This window comes from Anas acuta, chromosome 13 (assembly GCF_963932015.1).
Source record: "Anas acuta chromosome 13, bAnaAcu1.1, whole genome shotgun sequence".
In the NCBI taxonomy this organism is placed as follows: Eukaryota; Metazoa; Chordata; class Aves; order Anseriformes; family Anatidae; genus Anas; species Anas acuta.
In genome coordinates, this window is record NC_088991.1 from 18,951,512 (window position 1) to 18,969,040 (window position 17,529).

Sequence of the window (17,529 nt, forward strand, 5' to 3'; positions counted from 1 at the left end):
CCCAAGTAGGAAGCTGTACCTACTCACTAAATTCTTGCAATGAACAGAATGCAAAATGATAGAGAAGCCAGAAACCTATTCAGACTCCACAAGCATACTTGCATAGGAAAGCCAATACAGTCTGGGCAATTGCTGAGAGTTGTGGGAGCATGGAAAGTGCCAGGATGCAGTTAAGCCATGAAGCTGCTTGCAGAGAGGGAATTCTGATTTATAAATACACAATGCCAGTATTTTCATGTTCCTGAACACCTTAAGATTCTGTTTTTGTCTTACAGTTTCACATATCAATTAACATTATGGAAAAGAATCATTCATTATAATATGATTGAGACTTTTTTGGGAAATAGGAAAAATATCCAGGACTTCTGTATCTTTTATTTGTTAGTTAGTGGTAAGGTAGTCAATTTTCCATAGCTTCATTTATTTTCATTATTAACAAAGCAAGTTACAAAGACAAACTGCATTTTTCAAGGCAAAACATTTGAGCTGTCTGGATTGACAAGATGACTAAGGAAGACAAAATTATGAAGAAACAAGGGAGAATGGAATGGGTTCACAGGCTCAGTTTGCTGTGTCAGTCAATAGTTAGCCAATCTGATGCATCTTGAGACACTGGGAAGAAAAGTGCCCTTGGTTGTGCTTGCACAATGCTGCCGTGTCAGTGGGACTTGGTAGCTATGTCTGAGAACAGAGCCCTCCCTTCTACCTAATTCCTTGGGTTATTGGAGTACACAAGAATACAGACTTTACTACACAGTTCAAACTTGTATGTAATTAGTTGTTTTTCTTCCTTACATATTGGCTCCTCTGGGGAAAAAACAAAGAAATACCTGTCAGGGAACAGCAGGCTCTATGTACTACAGTGCCCTGGAGAATCTTCCTAATTTTAGTCAGAGAAATTCCATGGTCCTAATAAAAGCATTAGACTAGAAACCACTGTCCACCAGCATACGGACAGAGATCATGAAAGAGGGGGGCAAACATCACAAATAAATGGATAAGCCAAACAGACACCAAGAAGCAAAACCTGTACCCAGTAGAAGGTATCTTTGACAAACCGTCTTGAGAAGTAAAAAAAAGATGCAGCTCCCCCCACTTCCTTTTAATACAGATTTAAACACTCCTGGGAAGCAATAAAGGAAGAATGATGATTAGCATACATATTTGTCATTTCTCATGTTGAATTTTTGAGTCTTCCTTCTTTCCCATGAATTTCTTCTGAAGAAAGGTGATTGGTACTTCTTGTCATTTAGGCACAGAACACAATTAATCACATAAGAACATGGGTCCAGACAGATGTGCAACAATTTAAGCAACATGTAGAAACAGCTGTGTAAACTGTAAAATCAGGTATTCAAAAAGCTAAACTGTCATCAAATATAAAGCAAACAAATGGAGTGGTAATTTCAGAAATATGTTTTGTTTTGTAATTGTCTTCTATACTTTTTTTTCACAATAACTTCTAGTGCTTTCTAACAGCTATTACTTTCTCTGTGTAACAGAGCACACAAGGTCTTACTGATCTCTCAGCATTTGGACTGTCCATTCATTGATCACACAGCACGCCGAGACACTTCAGAAGTAGGGAGCACTGGTATCAGTTTCTCTGGAAAGAGATTAAAATTAAACTGTTAGCATGACATACACTTTCTATTATGCTTGATAATAAAAATTTTGTATCTAGTCAACCTACATTTCTTTTACTAGTATCTGAACATATGCAGTTTTTACAAATGTGTATTCACCAATAGCTTTGGAAGATTATTTTTATGCAAATAACAATATATTTGTGCACACAAACACTTTGCATGCACAAACTGAAAGAGGTTTTTGAAATTTTGAAACATTTCAGCAGGCAGAAAAGCAGCAGCAACACATTTTGTTACTGTTGTGGCTTGATTTTGTTTTTAAACTAAAGAAGGCTTCTTCAACATTTACGAGGGCCAAAGAAGTCTGAGGAATATTGTGGAAGACAAAATGTGGCCAGACATGGCCACTTTAATTTCTTCTGACCCTCTACTGACCCTTTGCAAATAATCCATAGCCTCATACTACTATTCTAACAAGAAAGTCCTGCATTTTTAACTGCAAACTATGAGGAATATAGGACTCTAAAATACACGTACACACACACACTTCTTGGAACACTTACAAAAATAATTTTTTGGGTAGAAAAATTATGTAGATAATTACATGACTTTCACAGGAGAAAAAAAAGGTACATCACAGATGGGTATTCCAAGAGGGGTAAACAAGGTTACAGATTCTGATATAATGCACAACTGGCTACTGATTTACATGTACAATAAGATACACAGGTAATATTCTCACCTTAATTAAGGATAGTAAAGGACATGACATCTCCTTTTAATTCATTTTCCACTGACTCTAAAGGCCCTCTTCTGCTGTTGTAACAGATGCCTTTCAGAACTGAGTTTTCTTTTATAAAATGTTTACATTTTTCTTTTTATGAGAAGCTTTTCCTTTACCAACTGTCTTTTTTAAACTCCTTTTGGAAGAAAACTACCTATTTTTTTATTGATAACTTAGTTCAATTATATGTACACTTCCTGTACAGAAATAACCTCAAAGATTTATTTACATAAATCAATTCTAATCACAAACAAATTTTATCAAGATCCATGCCAGAAAGAGGTCAGTAGCTGAGTAATGCTTTTAGCAATTTTGATAAGGTGGATTTTTTTTGGCATGGAAATAACTTACAATAAATGAATCTTTCTACCAATCATTCAATTTTTAGGGAAAAAAGCCCATTAGAACACTTACTTATATAAATGAGTTCATAAGTTCCAGGATAAAGAACTCCATTTCTCTGTACATCATACTGCTTTTACATGAAACATATAATAGCAACTTTTCATGAAGCTTCAGTAAGTTTGAATTATTTAGTGGTGGTGGGAGGATGGGATCAGGAACTTTGAAGTTTCAAAGGAAAGGTGCTTTGTAAGAGGAAAGTACTAATAGAATTACTCGCTTGTATCTTTCACGCATCAGTGGAAATTTAGTTACAACTTTATTTAGTACAGAGTTCAGGAAACCTTTTAAATTTTAAAATGTTTACACTATCTGTAACAACACAGTTGTTACAAGACAGTTAACACCTATATTACCATTACAGAAGTTTTCAGCACAGCTGGAAACTAACAGCTTGCTCTTTCACAGTATTTCCATGAAATCACAAGACATGCTGGCATGAAAAAGCAACAGTATTGGTAAAATGGGCACACAGCTTTTAGGCACTTATTTTTCATGTCAGACATTTACATTTCCTTTACTGTACAGTGAGTTATAACACAGAATCCCAATAGTTACTCTGTCAGAGCTGCAGGGATATCTTGACTACTCTCTATTCTCTAGGGGCTGTCTTGGGAAACCATCCCTCAGTTTGGTGAAAAACCTCTATATATGTGTAGTAACACCTAGATGTAAATGACTCAGAAAATTATCAAATCTTTGGTATCTGATGATAAAGGACAAGGTAACAGCACAAAGCTGCACCAAAGGAGGTTCAGACTGGACGTTAAGAAAAATTTCTTTACCATGAGGGTGGTCAGACACTGGCAGAGGCTTCCCAGAGAGCTGGCTGATGCCCTGTGCCAGGCAGTGTCTGAGAGGCATGTGGGTAATGCCCTCAGTAATGGGTTCTACCTTTTGGGTAGCCCTGAGGCAGTCAGGCAGTTGGACTCAGTGATCTTTGAAGGTGCCTTCTAACAAAACCATGCTATTCTATTGTAAAATATAGCCAGTCCAGAATGGAATTAGCAGACACGTATCCCAGAGGAAAATACCCGTATAGCAAAAGGCATTTTTAGGCCTTTTATTAGCGCACATCTTTACTTGGTGACACAAATACTAACAATTTTAGTTATGAGGATTTGTTCTCAGTACCAACATAGAAGATTATATGACATGTAAGTATACTTTCTGTACGTACCTGATACTGTCTCACGTCTGCATAATGTGTACTGTTGCCTGGATAGACAAATCTGTCATATTGTTGAGGCCGCTGGTTGGACACATACTCTGATGTCCTTGATTGCTGAGGATACACACGACTACGCAAAAGAAAAGAAGAGGTTGTAAAACAGGTGTAATAATATAAGGGCAATTAGATAAAGTATTTGTGTAATATGAAAATAAAAATAATACTGCCTAGTAACTATATGCATGACATACCAAGGCAATCACAACAATCTAATTGTTCTGTCTTTTAAGTTCCTTTTACCCTCAGACCATTCACCTCACAAACACTGATAGAAGTGAGTTAAATAATGCAACATATTCTCTGTTTTGTTTTTAAAAAACACTTGTACTGAACAGTGCCATAATATGTAATCAGCTCATCATGAGAGGTAGACCTTCCAAATTTTCAATGGTTATATTAAAAAATAAAAAAAATAGGCCTGATGGACCAAATATCAGAAAGCTCCAGTCTGTTCCTACAGTAGGACCCTGCTACTTATGAGAAGAATGTTCTGCTCTCATGTAGCTGCTCCATGGTAAACAAGTTCACTGCAAAAGTTGTGGGTTGTTGACTGGTGTTATTGTGGGGGATTAAAGCAAAGAAGCAAAGCTAAGGAAACCGCTTCCTAAAAAATAACGAAAATGAATACATTTGTAATTGTTAGAGGAAAACCATACAAGCCTTTGCATCAATCAGTATTTTAGAATTTAGCTTCAGAAAGAAGAGAAATTCACACTGACTTTTTCATTTTGGTGTTACATTAGGAAAACAGACTTTAGGCAGCATACTTTAAAAACATTACGTAAAATGAAGGTAAGTTGAAGTCTTACACTCCAAGCTGATAAATTTACTCAGGTGTGCCCGTACACATTTAGTAGTGATATATGAAATAGTCCTAGAAATCTTGCAGCAACCCTGTTTGAATGATACAAGGTAGAAGAGAATAAAGAAAAAAAAAATCAGGAAAAATAACTTCTTTCTGTAGCAGACTCTAGCTACAAAATAACATGAATAACCTAGTCAAACACTTAGCCATTTTACTGGATCTTTGTCAGTTGTGTGCCACTGGCAAAACTACAAAGTAATTCGCAGTCTTCAAACCAAAGTATAATGGAAAATGAACAACAACAACAAAAAGGAAAAATAACAGCATACGTATAATTATCTGGTTGACTTGAGGTTGGGAAATCATCAAAATCGTCTCTTCTCAGTACAGCTTTTGGCATTTGTCCAATCCAGGCATCCTGTATGTAAGGGATTAGGTGGTTACAAAAGTGAAAAATGGCAATAAATAATAAAAACAGCTCACCAGGTACAGTATGTTAGGAATTGTTTTTGGTGGAAAAAAAAATGTATAAACCTATTTGTTTATCAGTTACAAAATGCATTGTTTGTTATAGACACATTTTAATATGTATAAATTCAATTTATCTAAAAGACTCAGTAAAAGAAAGACCTTTAAATATTTCGGTCATGTGGAAAACGTACCTCTGAGACATAACTGAGAGATACCCAGGTAAGTCTCCGCACAAGTTAAGTGAACTAGGTATTAAGGGTCTTACTGAGGCCTGCATTTTTTGTTGAGTCTCTTATGAATAAATATATAAAAAAAACAACCACCATTCCAAAAATAGCAGTGGATTTACTTCATATTTATGCAACACAGGGTCCAAAATTAAACTGAATACAATGACTGATAATTAAAATCAATTCAATATTGCTGTTTAATTTAAACTGGCTTCTGTTTTCGAAGACATATTGCTAGAGGAAGAAGGAAAACATGAAGAAAAAAATATCTATTCTATACTATTCATAAAACTAGTAAAATATATTAATTTGCTAAATGTATCTTTGTTTAGAAATACAATGGCCTGAGGTAATTTTCAAAACATGATACCCTCAGGAGAGGGAGCAATATTCAGGGTACTTCATCTGCAAGAGCTGAAGCTGTCAGATACAGATTTCAGCTTATTCTCGGGCCTCCCTCAGGCAGCTTTGGCGAAGGCTCCTCAGACTACATGACAATACGTGCACTTGCCTGCCTTGTCAGCAGCTCACTTTTTCCTGACCACCACATCTAGCAAGGAGATGAGGCAGGCAGAAACATACCATGTGCCTCTGGGCTACAGCTTGCTGTCCGGAGCATGAGGAAGTAGGGAGTACTGCAGCCTTACTCAACACAGTTGTTTTACAATAGTACTTCTTCCCTGAACAAAATGTGCAGGATTTCATCTGATTTACACTTTGAAAGTGACACCATTAGTTACATGAAATCCAGAATTATTTAAAAAATAAACAGCACCATCTGCTGGTGAAGGTAGGCTCATGTCTTAGTTTTTTCCCCAGAACATTTCCAAGATATCGATACTTCACTATTATATTTCACAGAAAATACTCTATCATACAAGATTATCTTTTTTCATACAGCCTATAAGGTCTTATTATCAGAGAGTATACACTCTTATGCATAATCACTTGAAGTACAGAATGAGGAAGCAAATAGACACACAAAAATATACTCCCATTCATCTTTCTTTTTATTTCAGATTTCCTGTTCTGAACTTGGAAAGTATTTATCCACCTTTTCTTTGCGCTAACCACTAGTTCAAGCGATGATCACCTTGCCTAATGGAAAAACCTTGCACGACAGCGTTAGCCTAGTCCTGAGTCAGCATCCATCCCTTCATGGACCAAAGGCCAAATCCCAGCTCAGTCACAGATTATAGTGGTAATCTTGTAAATGACTCTGTCTGCTCTATCTAGGAATGTTGCAAAGGTCCCAGTGAAATACTTTGTTACAAAGGTGGTGCAGGTAATTTAATCTCAGATTTGTTTAAGGGAGTTTTTCCTTTCTAATATAGACACCAGGAAATGGTTAAATATTCTAGCCCCAAACCTAACACAGCTGTAGGCAGTGAATTTTAAATAGATATAGTGAGATCTGTGCCAGAGGGGCTTATAAATTAGGTAGTTACATACTGTTTACTGAATACTATGTATTCATAGATTATGTAGCTGAGAAAGGATAAAGATCAACAACATATTTGTTACAGCCACATCTTTCTGATCATCTAAACCGATCCCCCCCAGCCTTCAAAAATGTCATTGAGAAGCATTGCTCACAACCTCAAAGAAAAGAAGGGTCACATTATTGCAATTAATCCAGTCTGTGAATTCTTAATCTACTGGAAGTGGAATGAAATGTATTTGAAAGAAATATATCTAATTCTCAAAGTTTTAAGTCACAAATAGCTGTGGGACTTTACTGATAACTCTCATTCAAGCAAAAGAATTTGAAACTGAATAGATCTTTCCTCCGGTGAGGTACAATGAGTGAACAGTCAAATAAAACTGCAGGTGTGGCTCTTCAAGCAGTTTAAACCGGTTCAAGTCTAGACAGTATCAAATTCTCTCTCTCTGACAATGCATTCCTGGCCCTTTCATTGCACTGGCACTAGCACCAGTAAACCACATGCACTGACCGAGTTCATGAGCTGGTAAGGCTGAAGCTAGCTTGCTAGGCAGCTGGTAGAGCACAGTGATGACACAAGGGAAGAGGCTAGAGCATGTAGCTTGAGCTTATATTCAAATTCTCTCTTTATAATGCAGGTATTCTAACTAGCCTAGGAAACATTTATTTGGTATGGTTTTAAAATAATCCCTAGTTCTTTGCTTTCTCTTATGCAAACTAGATTTATTCCACACATCCTGGAAATCAAGTACTGGGCAAATAAAATGAAGATTTTGAACTCAGATTAATTTTTAGTTTGACCAGATGACAATTTTATGCTATTAATATACCACTCTGCTGAACTACAAAATCATCTCCAACTTCCACTAGAATGAGGAACAGGTGATATACACCACACAACATCTCTTACCCTTGGTGGCTGCTGATGTCCCAGGTTACCAGACAGCTCATGAGTAAATGCAGGGTTATGCTGTGCTTCACGGTATGGAGAATTTTTCTGTTTCCTGGTGGTGGTGGGGGAACGTGCATTTAGAACATTAGCAAGTTTTGCAGGTCACACTGAATCTTTTTGTGCTGCAGATTTGTTCAAAAACCCTATCATAAGTTTAGATTTACTGTGGAATGACTACGTGAGAGCTATGTATTATTGCATTCTTCAATGACAGAAAGAAGGAAAGGAGGGGAAAATATATATATATATTTTCAGTATGTACTTGGGTCAGATTCCAAAGAAAAAAAAGCACAGAAGTGTTGAAAGCAAAGAGCAGGTCAAATTGCCAATACTTAGGACCAAAGAATGAGTGGAATAGCGTTTAATCTGCAAGGCTCTTGCCAATATTTAATGGTCTTATATCCTTTTAATTTTTAAATTTGTGGAAAGAAAGTCAAGCCTTACTAGCAAATAAATCAACAAGAAAGATTTGCCAGTCTTGAGTTAAAGTAGTAAATGGACATAGTAATCTTTAAAGCTTGCCTGTTTAGTCTTAAACAAGAGAAACAATGACTTCGACTGAGTTTGTGCACACAGTGGCAAAGAGTTGAATAACTGTTCAGGTGCTTTGATTTAGGTTTAGACTGCACAAAGAATAAGAATACTTTGGTAGAGGATGCTAGATGGCAAGTTTGATTTAAATATCAAGAGGTTAAAAATTAACGAGCATGCCAGACTTCTTTTGCTGTACTTCCATTTTGATTATAAAAGCCCTTTTCACTGCATACAGAGTAACTTACCCTTCTGTTTTACTTGAACAGTAGCGCACACACTGGAATATTACAATAACTATGAAAACCAGTGCTACTGCAGGAAGAATGGCTACTAAAATTAAATCCACTGTGCTCCAAAGCTGGTTGCACTTAGGGCCCATGTACCAATAATCCTTCCAGCCCTCTTTGTAGTAATCACATCTGTAAACAAAAACATTTTAGAAACATCATTTTAATTTAAAAATAAGTAATAAAAAATGGAAATATATTACTATTTAATTATTAATCATTGAATACAGCACGGGTCAAAGGATTCAGTACTTTTCTCTGTTCATCTGCAGATGTTTCTTATCTGAGAAAATGTCTACCCTTCGTATTCTAGATCTGATGCAAATGCACTCTGCCAGTCTCTGGGTCAACCAATAACTGCAAATCCAGGCTAGCATTGCAGTAAAGCCAAGATGATAAGCTTTGCTGAGAACTGGGTGTATTTCTCCAGTCACAGCATGATTCCGGTCAAAGATCTTTTTGCCAACAGTAAGCATGTAAAACCTTCAGTATCTCCTGAACAGATACACAGATATCTTACCATAATTAATATGTGATGCATATATTGACCTGGATATGATTTAAAATACATATTTATAGTTTCAAGAACGTAGCATTGTACTTGTTGGGGTTGCACTAACATTTAGACAGAATACTCAGTTATCTGATCTGGTATGTTGGCTAAGACTGGAGGTCAGCTGCATACAAATAAACAACCAAGTATTATGAATATATTTCTTTGACTCAACCAGGTAATCAGATGAGCTTCACAATTCTGCCCTGTTATTTTCTTGTTGATTTCCTGCAACAAGTGTAAGGGTCAAACTGTATGTACAAAAAAATTATGCCAAATATGTGAACAAGATCTTCTGTTCACATGATGATTTTTTTAAAGGAAAAAAGCAAACACAGAAAGGAGAGTAGGATGTTTATATATCTGATTTTTTTTTAAACTTTAAAGAAATTTTGATTTACCTCGAAAAAACTGTCATGACTTATTTCAGTTCTAAAGTACAATATCTGAGACAACAGCAAGCATGTGAAATTCAAGGATTGTAGTACTTATCTAAACTACGAAATAGTTCTAAAAAAAATCTAAACAAGAAAATGTTACACTCATATCCCAGATGTGATGCTTTGTAGCAGATTTATAATCTTATTCAGACTGTGAACCAAGAACTACATCTATTGTTGCGGATCACCACTGCAGGGTCTAAATTTAGCTCTTCATTAACAATGCATTTGACAAGCTGCATCTACATGGCATATAATTAAAAAAATAAAAAACATGTAAGAGAAAACCACACCCTACCTGCAAAAAGGTTTTTCATTTTTACATTGACAAGAGATATTCGTAGGACAGAAGTCTACTGTATCACCCAGGCAGGCTTTAAAGTCCTCAACTGCAGTGCAGTTGGCTGTAAGTCAAAAGAAAACAAATATTTTAATGCATTTATACAGTAACATACTGTTAGTGGGCTGTATTTCTAATTACATCAGAAACATAAGCTTCATATGGAGTACTCTTCACAGAGTACTAAATCTTACTTTCCAGTGACTTGCCCCTTTAAACTTTTGAAATGATTTGAGAAATGAAGGCTTACCTGCTCAAGTTACTTTGAATTTGTACTCAACCTTCCAATTAGCCAGGAAATGTATGGCTGACATTATTATAATTTCTATGGCATCATTTATGTGTGGCTATATGTAAATTGCACTATGCATCATCTCTGAATTGTTGGCAAAGACTAGAAATAATGAAACCCATTTGAGACTCAAACCCTCTAATTATAATACCAAGTGAAACCTTTTTGTGTGTTTTGCATTATGATTATTCCTTATTTTCCTACACAAAAGGATTTGTTTTGCATGAATATGGGTTCTCCTCCAACTCTTCTGTGTAACATTGTGGGCTGTAAATTATGTTCCAGAAGTTGACTGCTTACAATACTACAGAAACATATGGCTGTCTAAAAATAATTCCTCATTAGCAAACCTTAATCAGACACCAGAAGTTACCGCATTTGGAACTCACACCCTGCAGTCTTTGCTACCTGTTTCTTCCCTATGTAGGACTCAGACTAAATGCTGTACTCATCACTCATACCAGGAAGGTACAAGATGACTCAGAGGTTCTGGTGCAAAGCCAGTGAAGTCTAGGATTTAGGGAGATGTATCTGAAAACTTGACCTGTACAGTACAACCGAGTGATCAACTGATAGACACCACTGGAGAGGCTGAGGGAGAGAATGACAACTGGTAGGCTGTACATTGCAAGGCCAAGCACCACAACGACACTCTTAAAAAAAAAAAACAAAAACAACCAACAATATGGCTGAGTATTATTTTGCATAGCTTTTCACAATGAAAAGATGTGCTTTTAGAGTGTGCCCTTTGACATTAAGGCCATAATATTCTATTTCATTAAGGAATACACCACTGAGCCCCTCATAATACTAACTTTTAAAATGTAAAAAAAAAAATATTATAGAAAATCCTCCAATTAAAAAAATCCTGACCAATCCTACATACATCAACAGAATCAGAGATACTTCCATAAAACTTATTTAAAATAACCTTTTTTCAATGCATTCTGGCTATCATGCTTAGCTAATGATCATTTTCTCTCTTTTCATTTCAAAAAATTTTGAAAAATACTTTCTATAAAATTAATGTACAAATTTTTAAAATCCATGTAGTGAATACTACTTCCTACTGAAAAAGAACCCAATTGCCTTATTTGTTTAACATACTTCCCATTTGACAGGGTAACTTAAAATGGTTCAAAACTAACAGACAACATAATATATCTGTTGCATTTCATATTGTTGTGATCTTCATAATGTATAGAATACACGATAACAGGTGTAAGTGAAAGCATTTTTGTCTTCTATGTCTCTATAAAGTATCACTACACTCTTAGCAGCATAGAACCCCAAAACTATGAAAAACTTCAGCAAACATGGTTAAGCAGCTATCACACAAAGGTTTTAACATTTTCATTGTTTTCCCATAAATAAAAATTCTCTCTACCTAACCAGTAAGGAGAATTTACTCGGAAACAAGACCGTTGGAATCACAATACCACAGAAGCACTGCCAAAGTTTGGCCAGCTATTTGATAAAAGCATCACTCTTCTAACAAGCTATAAAGCAAAAATGCGACCATTTCTTACGTCCTGAGGCTTGTTGACTCAGCGAAACACCGGCCAGCAACAGAACGAAAAGCAAGACGTTACGAACGGACATCCTGAAGCCGAGTGTGGTAACAACAGATGGTTTCTTCCACATTTTGCTAACAGCAGAATGCACTTTCTGCTACTGTTATTGACTGTCGCAAGTCAAGGATCACGGATTTTGAGCTTGTTTTACAGCATCCTTCTCTATAAAAATTACTAATTAACCTATGCCAGATACAACTTCCTGGTAATCTCTGCAGTGTATTTTCTTTGACAGCAACTGGGTAGTTACAGCTAAATAATTTGAGTGCTACCAAAAGAAACCATAGAAGACAGGTAGGTCCCCGGGACAAGACAGAGCTGTGAGGACTGCTCTCCTGGGACAGAGAGCACAAGCATGCACCTTAACAGGCAGCCACTCTATATAGTATAATGTTTAGCATTTTTCAGGCAACTTTTTTCAGTTTTGGGGGGCTGCATTTGAGCAATCCCAGCAACCTGTCATACCATTGCCCTTAGACCATGGGAAAGATGAGGGCTGTCATGCAAGGATATCAAATAATCCAAGGGCAAGTAACCGTGTCAGGCACACAAAATGTAGAGAGCTATTAAAACAAACACGATTTAAATGTCATCCAAAATTATCTCAGATTACTCCTCAATGCTACCTTCTTCTTTCTACATTAGAAAGACATGCCTTTGTAATTTCTTAAATACAAAAACTTTAATGTCAACCCATAAAATACTGTCTGTGATGTGTAAATATTGAAATGAATTAAGATGACTAAATTTTAAAAAGGAAATCTGATGTTCACAGTAATTAAACCTCTATTACACCCGAAACCCCTGATTTTATGACCTATGGATTGCAACAAATCTCTATAAAGGTAATAAAAGCTCTATTAATTTGTGATTTCTACAGAGAAAAAATAACAGGAAAATAATAGAATATGTAACACGGGAACCTGTATGGATCTGGAAGGATAAAGGTTGTTATGCTGACCTATGCCATATTTTTAGACTTTGGTTCTGTGGCCCCACATACAGTTTGCATATTATAAACTGCATGTCAAGATACATAAACACAACCCAGTGATGTAAATACTGGGCATTAGAAGCACATTGCATGTAACTGTTACCTAAAATTAGTTAAGCACTCTTTTAGGCTGTTTTGTGTTTTTTTTTTTTTTTTGTAGCTACCAAAAACGATTTATACTTGATGCTTACATGCACATTCTATTATTTGTCTTGAAAATAATAACTGAATAAGAGTAACTGACTTAAAACCTGCTTTACTGAAACTAATCTTAGCAAGAGTCTCAATTACAATACACAGTAGTGACACCCAACTCACTAGCTCACGCTAGAAATCTTAGTGTGCTACAAAGATTTGTAGTTGACAGCACTGGTGTCAGTGGATTTCAACAGCCCACTGAGTGCCTTACTTAATCGAAGTTGACTCCTTTCAAGTACTACCAACGCCAACATCTCCAGAAACTGGAAAACTACAGGAGAAGAGAGGAGGGAGAAATTAAGATCTGAAAAAAAGTGCTAAACAACAAATCTCTAGTGTTTAATCTCTTTCATTATTACAACAATTTATATTATTTATTTTCTATGTGATTTCTATGATGCCATGGTTTGATAAGATGCACTTTGCACAATGAATGCTTTGTTTTTCAAGTGCTTTAGCAGTCTTCAAGGAACTGGAATGAGCAGGAAGCTTTAAACCCTGGAAAAATGTGGTTAACGGCCACTGGAGGAACAGAAACTCCAAATATTACTTCCTGGGTGAGGAAATAACCTCAGTCACTTCATGGGCCCTGAGCTACAGCCTGAGTCAGGTTACAAACCAAGTTACAAATGAGAGAATGGGAAAGTGTTTATCCATTCTTCTGAGACTAAAATTAACTAAGGACAATTTAGAAGGGCATTTCTCCCCCAAACTACACAAGAAAATATTTTTAAAGTAGTTCAATTTCAAAATCACACCGTCTGTTTAGTACCTTTACTTCTGAAAAAGTGCTACGTTCATGAAAAAGATTACTTTGGTCACATTATACTCAGTTTATACAGTATTACTCTTGCAGTTTCCACAGTAGGCTGAAACAGACACACAAAAGGACAATTTTGGTCTACCTTCGCATCAAATGTTCCCTGAAAAAAAATCCACTGCACAGTAATATCCTCAATTTGTAAAGGCTTCTGTGTGAACACACACGAATAAATGGAGATACACCCAAAGTTTGTAAAATACAAGCTGTTTAGAAATTTGTTAGTACAAATTACAGTTTTTATGATGATGCTCTTGACATTTCTCTCTAACTCAAGATCCCAACACAGATTTCTTTGTTTAACAGGAAATAGTTGCTTACGAACACATGCCAAATGCAGTTACGTAACAGAAAGGTACACTTTAACCTTTATTTTTCAAAGGATAAATAATTATCTGTAAAAATCAATGCCTGCCATATTGTAAATTCTTAGAACAATACTGCTTTGACTGTAATGCCAACAGTTTTATAGCAGGGGATAATACCGATTCTCAACCCTGCCAGAAGACTGTTTCACAACAGAATCATACTGTTTTCTCAAACAGGAAAAGAGAAATTAACATATACCTCAGTAAGAAAAAATGTGTCATCTTTCCTTCGACATAACACAAAAGCCTAAGTACCTGACGGTTCACATACTTTGCTCTTCCAGCTGACACAAAATTTTCCCTCTGGCTCCAGTTCACAACTTCTGAGTGCTAAGCATTAAACACAGCTACTTCATGTTGTGGGGTAAACAAACACCTCCACCTCCACCAGGGCTTTCGAATTTGATTAAAACAGAAGATGAAGGAATTTTTTGATTTGCAATTTTTACACAGGTGAGTTGTTCTAAGCAGTAAAAGCAATTTCTTACAACCCATAACTGAAAAGTCAAAGAATGAATTGCATCTGGAATAACGGTATTCTGACTCTGCCCCTCAAACTCCAAAAGCCCAAATGAACATCCCTTTCACCCTTTTCAAGTCAGCGCTACAACTTTTATTTCTCTTTCTTTCTTCCTTCTACAAGATGTTAGTATGTACTGAGACACTCTTTCCTGTAGGATGAAATAGATGTAGCTATTAGACTTGAAAACAAAGAAGTTTCTTCAAGTAAAAAAAATGAGTACACCAACAGGATTTTCCACCTTTGAGATTTCCTTCTCCTTAGCATTTCTGTTTGGTTTGTACGTTTCTTCTGGTCTACAGGAAGAGCTCATCAGTACTGTGGCAATATAAATATTATGGTAACTTCTCAAATGGTTTTGGTTATATTCTATCTGCTTGACTGTAGCTTTCTATCAGCACCTATCTGAGCTTCCATTCCTAGAATCCCTGCAATTTAAAATAAAAGCTACATGCAATCTAGTGCACAGTAATGCTCCTCTTTAAAAGCACAGACTTTGTAGTACTGGACTGTCTTTTTAGATTTATAATATACATTTATATATTTTAATGTTATTCAGAAATACTCCGTCACTACAAGATAGATGCACTGATTAATTAATCTGTAAAATATCTACTAAGTTATTCAAGAATCATAATGACAATCTGCCATTTAAAATAGGTACATTACTGGTTTACACGTTTTTCATTTGTCTAGGTAGTTACATTCTTGTTTACACCATGTATAACATTATTCATAACCCCTGGATTGGCAAATTACTTTACCTGGAATATTATCATGGAGCCATATGGAGGTAAATACTTTTGCTATCTGGCTCATTCCTTAAACAATATGTGCCACTCCTCCAATATGGATAAAAGCCATTTTTTGTCAGTTCTGAGCTTCAGCATTCTTGAAAAGAAATTATCAAGAAAAGATGATGGAAGCACTTCTCAAAATTTAACACACAAGCACAAACAACTGAATAGTGTGTATTAATATGTCCTGCATGTTGCTTTGATGATTTGTCCCAGGAATGCATGTTTCAGCGCTTCTCAGATGAAGTTATTTTCTTCCGAGCATTGGTGACATGGGTGTGACTTAGTCACGTTTACCGATTAACATTTACTATGTACTTTAAAGAAAAGGAACAGAATACTTGCTCTACAACTGAGGAAACACATGGAAGTTAAACTAAATGTTTAGAAGCATCTTACCACCTTTTATTTTCAGGTGCTTCACAATGATAGCACAAAGTAAAGTACCACAATTGGTTTTACATAAATAAAGAAAAAAAAGAATCAAACTCCAAATCTCTGTGTAAGCAATAAAATAAATCTTAAACAAAAGAGCATGCATTAATTTAAAAATATTTATAAAATATTATCTTGTGACTCAGTTCTTTATTGGACTTTTCAAAAATATATAATTTACATCATATAAAAAAATACAATATATATTCTTACTTCTATTGTGGTACTGTGTAATTCTAATATGAAAGGAACTCTATCAGACTTTTAGGTTAAGCTGTAAGGTTAAGTTACAAAAAAAATCAGAGAAGCTTTTTGCACTCTAGTACAGGGCTGCCTATGCCTGTTCCTTAACAGCTATCCAAGGGAGCTTCTTCCCCTGCTCCCAGAAAAGTAATTTCTATGTACAGTTTCCCTCTGCATCCTGAAAAATGTCACCACAGTAAACAATGCAAATCTGCATCACTCTTACCTTTCTTGTTGACTTCTTGTGTTAGCACATCACTTGAAGGACGTAAGTTAAAATTTAAATAGAATCTATGTAAAGAGGAGATGGTTTTGCCTTTTATTTTAATCCAGAATCTGACCTAGGGGCCAGAGACAGAGATAGACAATACTGGCCATCCAGTCTTGCACTTGAAAATGACCATTTCTTCATCACTTTCATTTCCTGACTTATGTCTTCAAATGTTTCCCTGAAAATGGCACATGCAACCAGCCATCTAATTTTTCTACTGCTCTCTCTGTGATGGAACTCTCTGCATCTTGTCCGGTTCTGTGAAGATTGACTTAATATCCTCTGATTGCTGCCTGAACTCTGACAGTTTCCTGCGCCTTAAGAAGTGATTAAAGAAACAAAACATAAGACTAACTCAGGCGTCCCAAGCAAGTTTAACTAACTGAAATCGTTTTTTGTATCTCACATTTACTGACTTTGTGTTGGACTCTGTATAGGCCCAAATTTGGATACCAAAATATCAGATCTGTGTTTGAGCCACCGTAAAAGCCTTACTTGTGATTTGCTTTTATTCAGCATTTCTGCTTTGTGCACATCCCATCATGCAATATCCCCTCACTACTTTTGCTAGTTCCACAGTAACACAAGGAACACTGTTTGCCTCTATTAAATCTTCTGTCTTTGCAGAAGCAGCCTGAGAAGAAGGAATCAGGTTGTGAAACCTATTCTTATTGAGAACAGGAACAAATATCCCTTCACACCCCAGCACTGAAAATATGCTCGTTTGAGGCAGTGCTTCTTTGGGGTTTAAGACTCCCAAGCAAACCATCTGTCTGCATAGTGGTGTTCTCACTTTCTGTTCTCACTGCCTACTACTTCAGCGTTTTTACAGATTTGTCAGCACTTTTAACCATTTATGCATTTTTTACTTTAACCCTCCAAACTATAGCAGGTTTCCATTTCCTAAACATTTCTAATTCACTCTATGTAAATTGAAGCAGTATCATTCTCATGC

The 17,529-nt window shown here is 36.0% G+C and overlaps 1 protein-coding gene across 3 annotated transcripts; it reads right to left on the bottom strand.

Annotated features, from left to right (window-relative positions):
• Positions 1 to 17,520, bottom strand: LOC137863905 (meprin A subunit beta-like). Of its 3 annotated transcripts, XM_068697516.1 has the most exons (9): positions 16,530 to 17,520; positions 14,564 to 15,719; positions 13,332 to 13,391; positions 10,021 to 10,126; positions 8,688 to 8,861; positions 7,867 to 7,960; positions 5,141 to 5,229; positions 3,956 to 4,076; positions 1 to 1,606 (listed from the first exon to the last, which is right to left on the bottom strand). In XM_068697516.1, the coding sequence occupies exons 3-9, from the start codon at positions 13,372 to 13,374 to the stop codon at positions 1,598 to 1,600; spliced, it is 636 nt and encodes a 211-aa protein (XP_068553617.1). In that variant the 5' UTR covers positions 13,375 to 13,391; positions 14,564 to 15,719; positions 16,530 to 17,520; the 3' UTR covers positions 1 to 1,597. The 3 variants fall into 3 exon arrangements, with proteins under 3 accessions (XP_068553617.1, XP_068553618.1, XP_068553616.1); XM_068697517.1 differs by lacking the exons at positions 14,564 to 15,719; positions 16,530 to 17,520 and having other exon boundaries at positions 13,332 to 14,507; XM_068697515.1 differs by lacking the exons at positions 13,332 to 13,391; positions 14,564 to 15,719; positions 16,530 to 17,520 and adding an exon at positions 11,884 to 13,222.
• Positions 17,521 to 17,529: the final 9 nt, after the last annotated feature.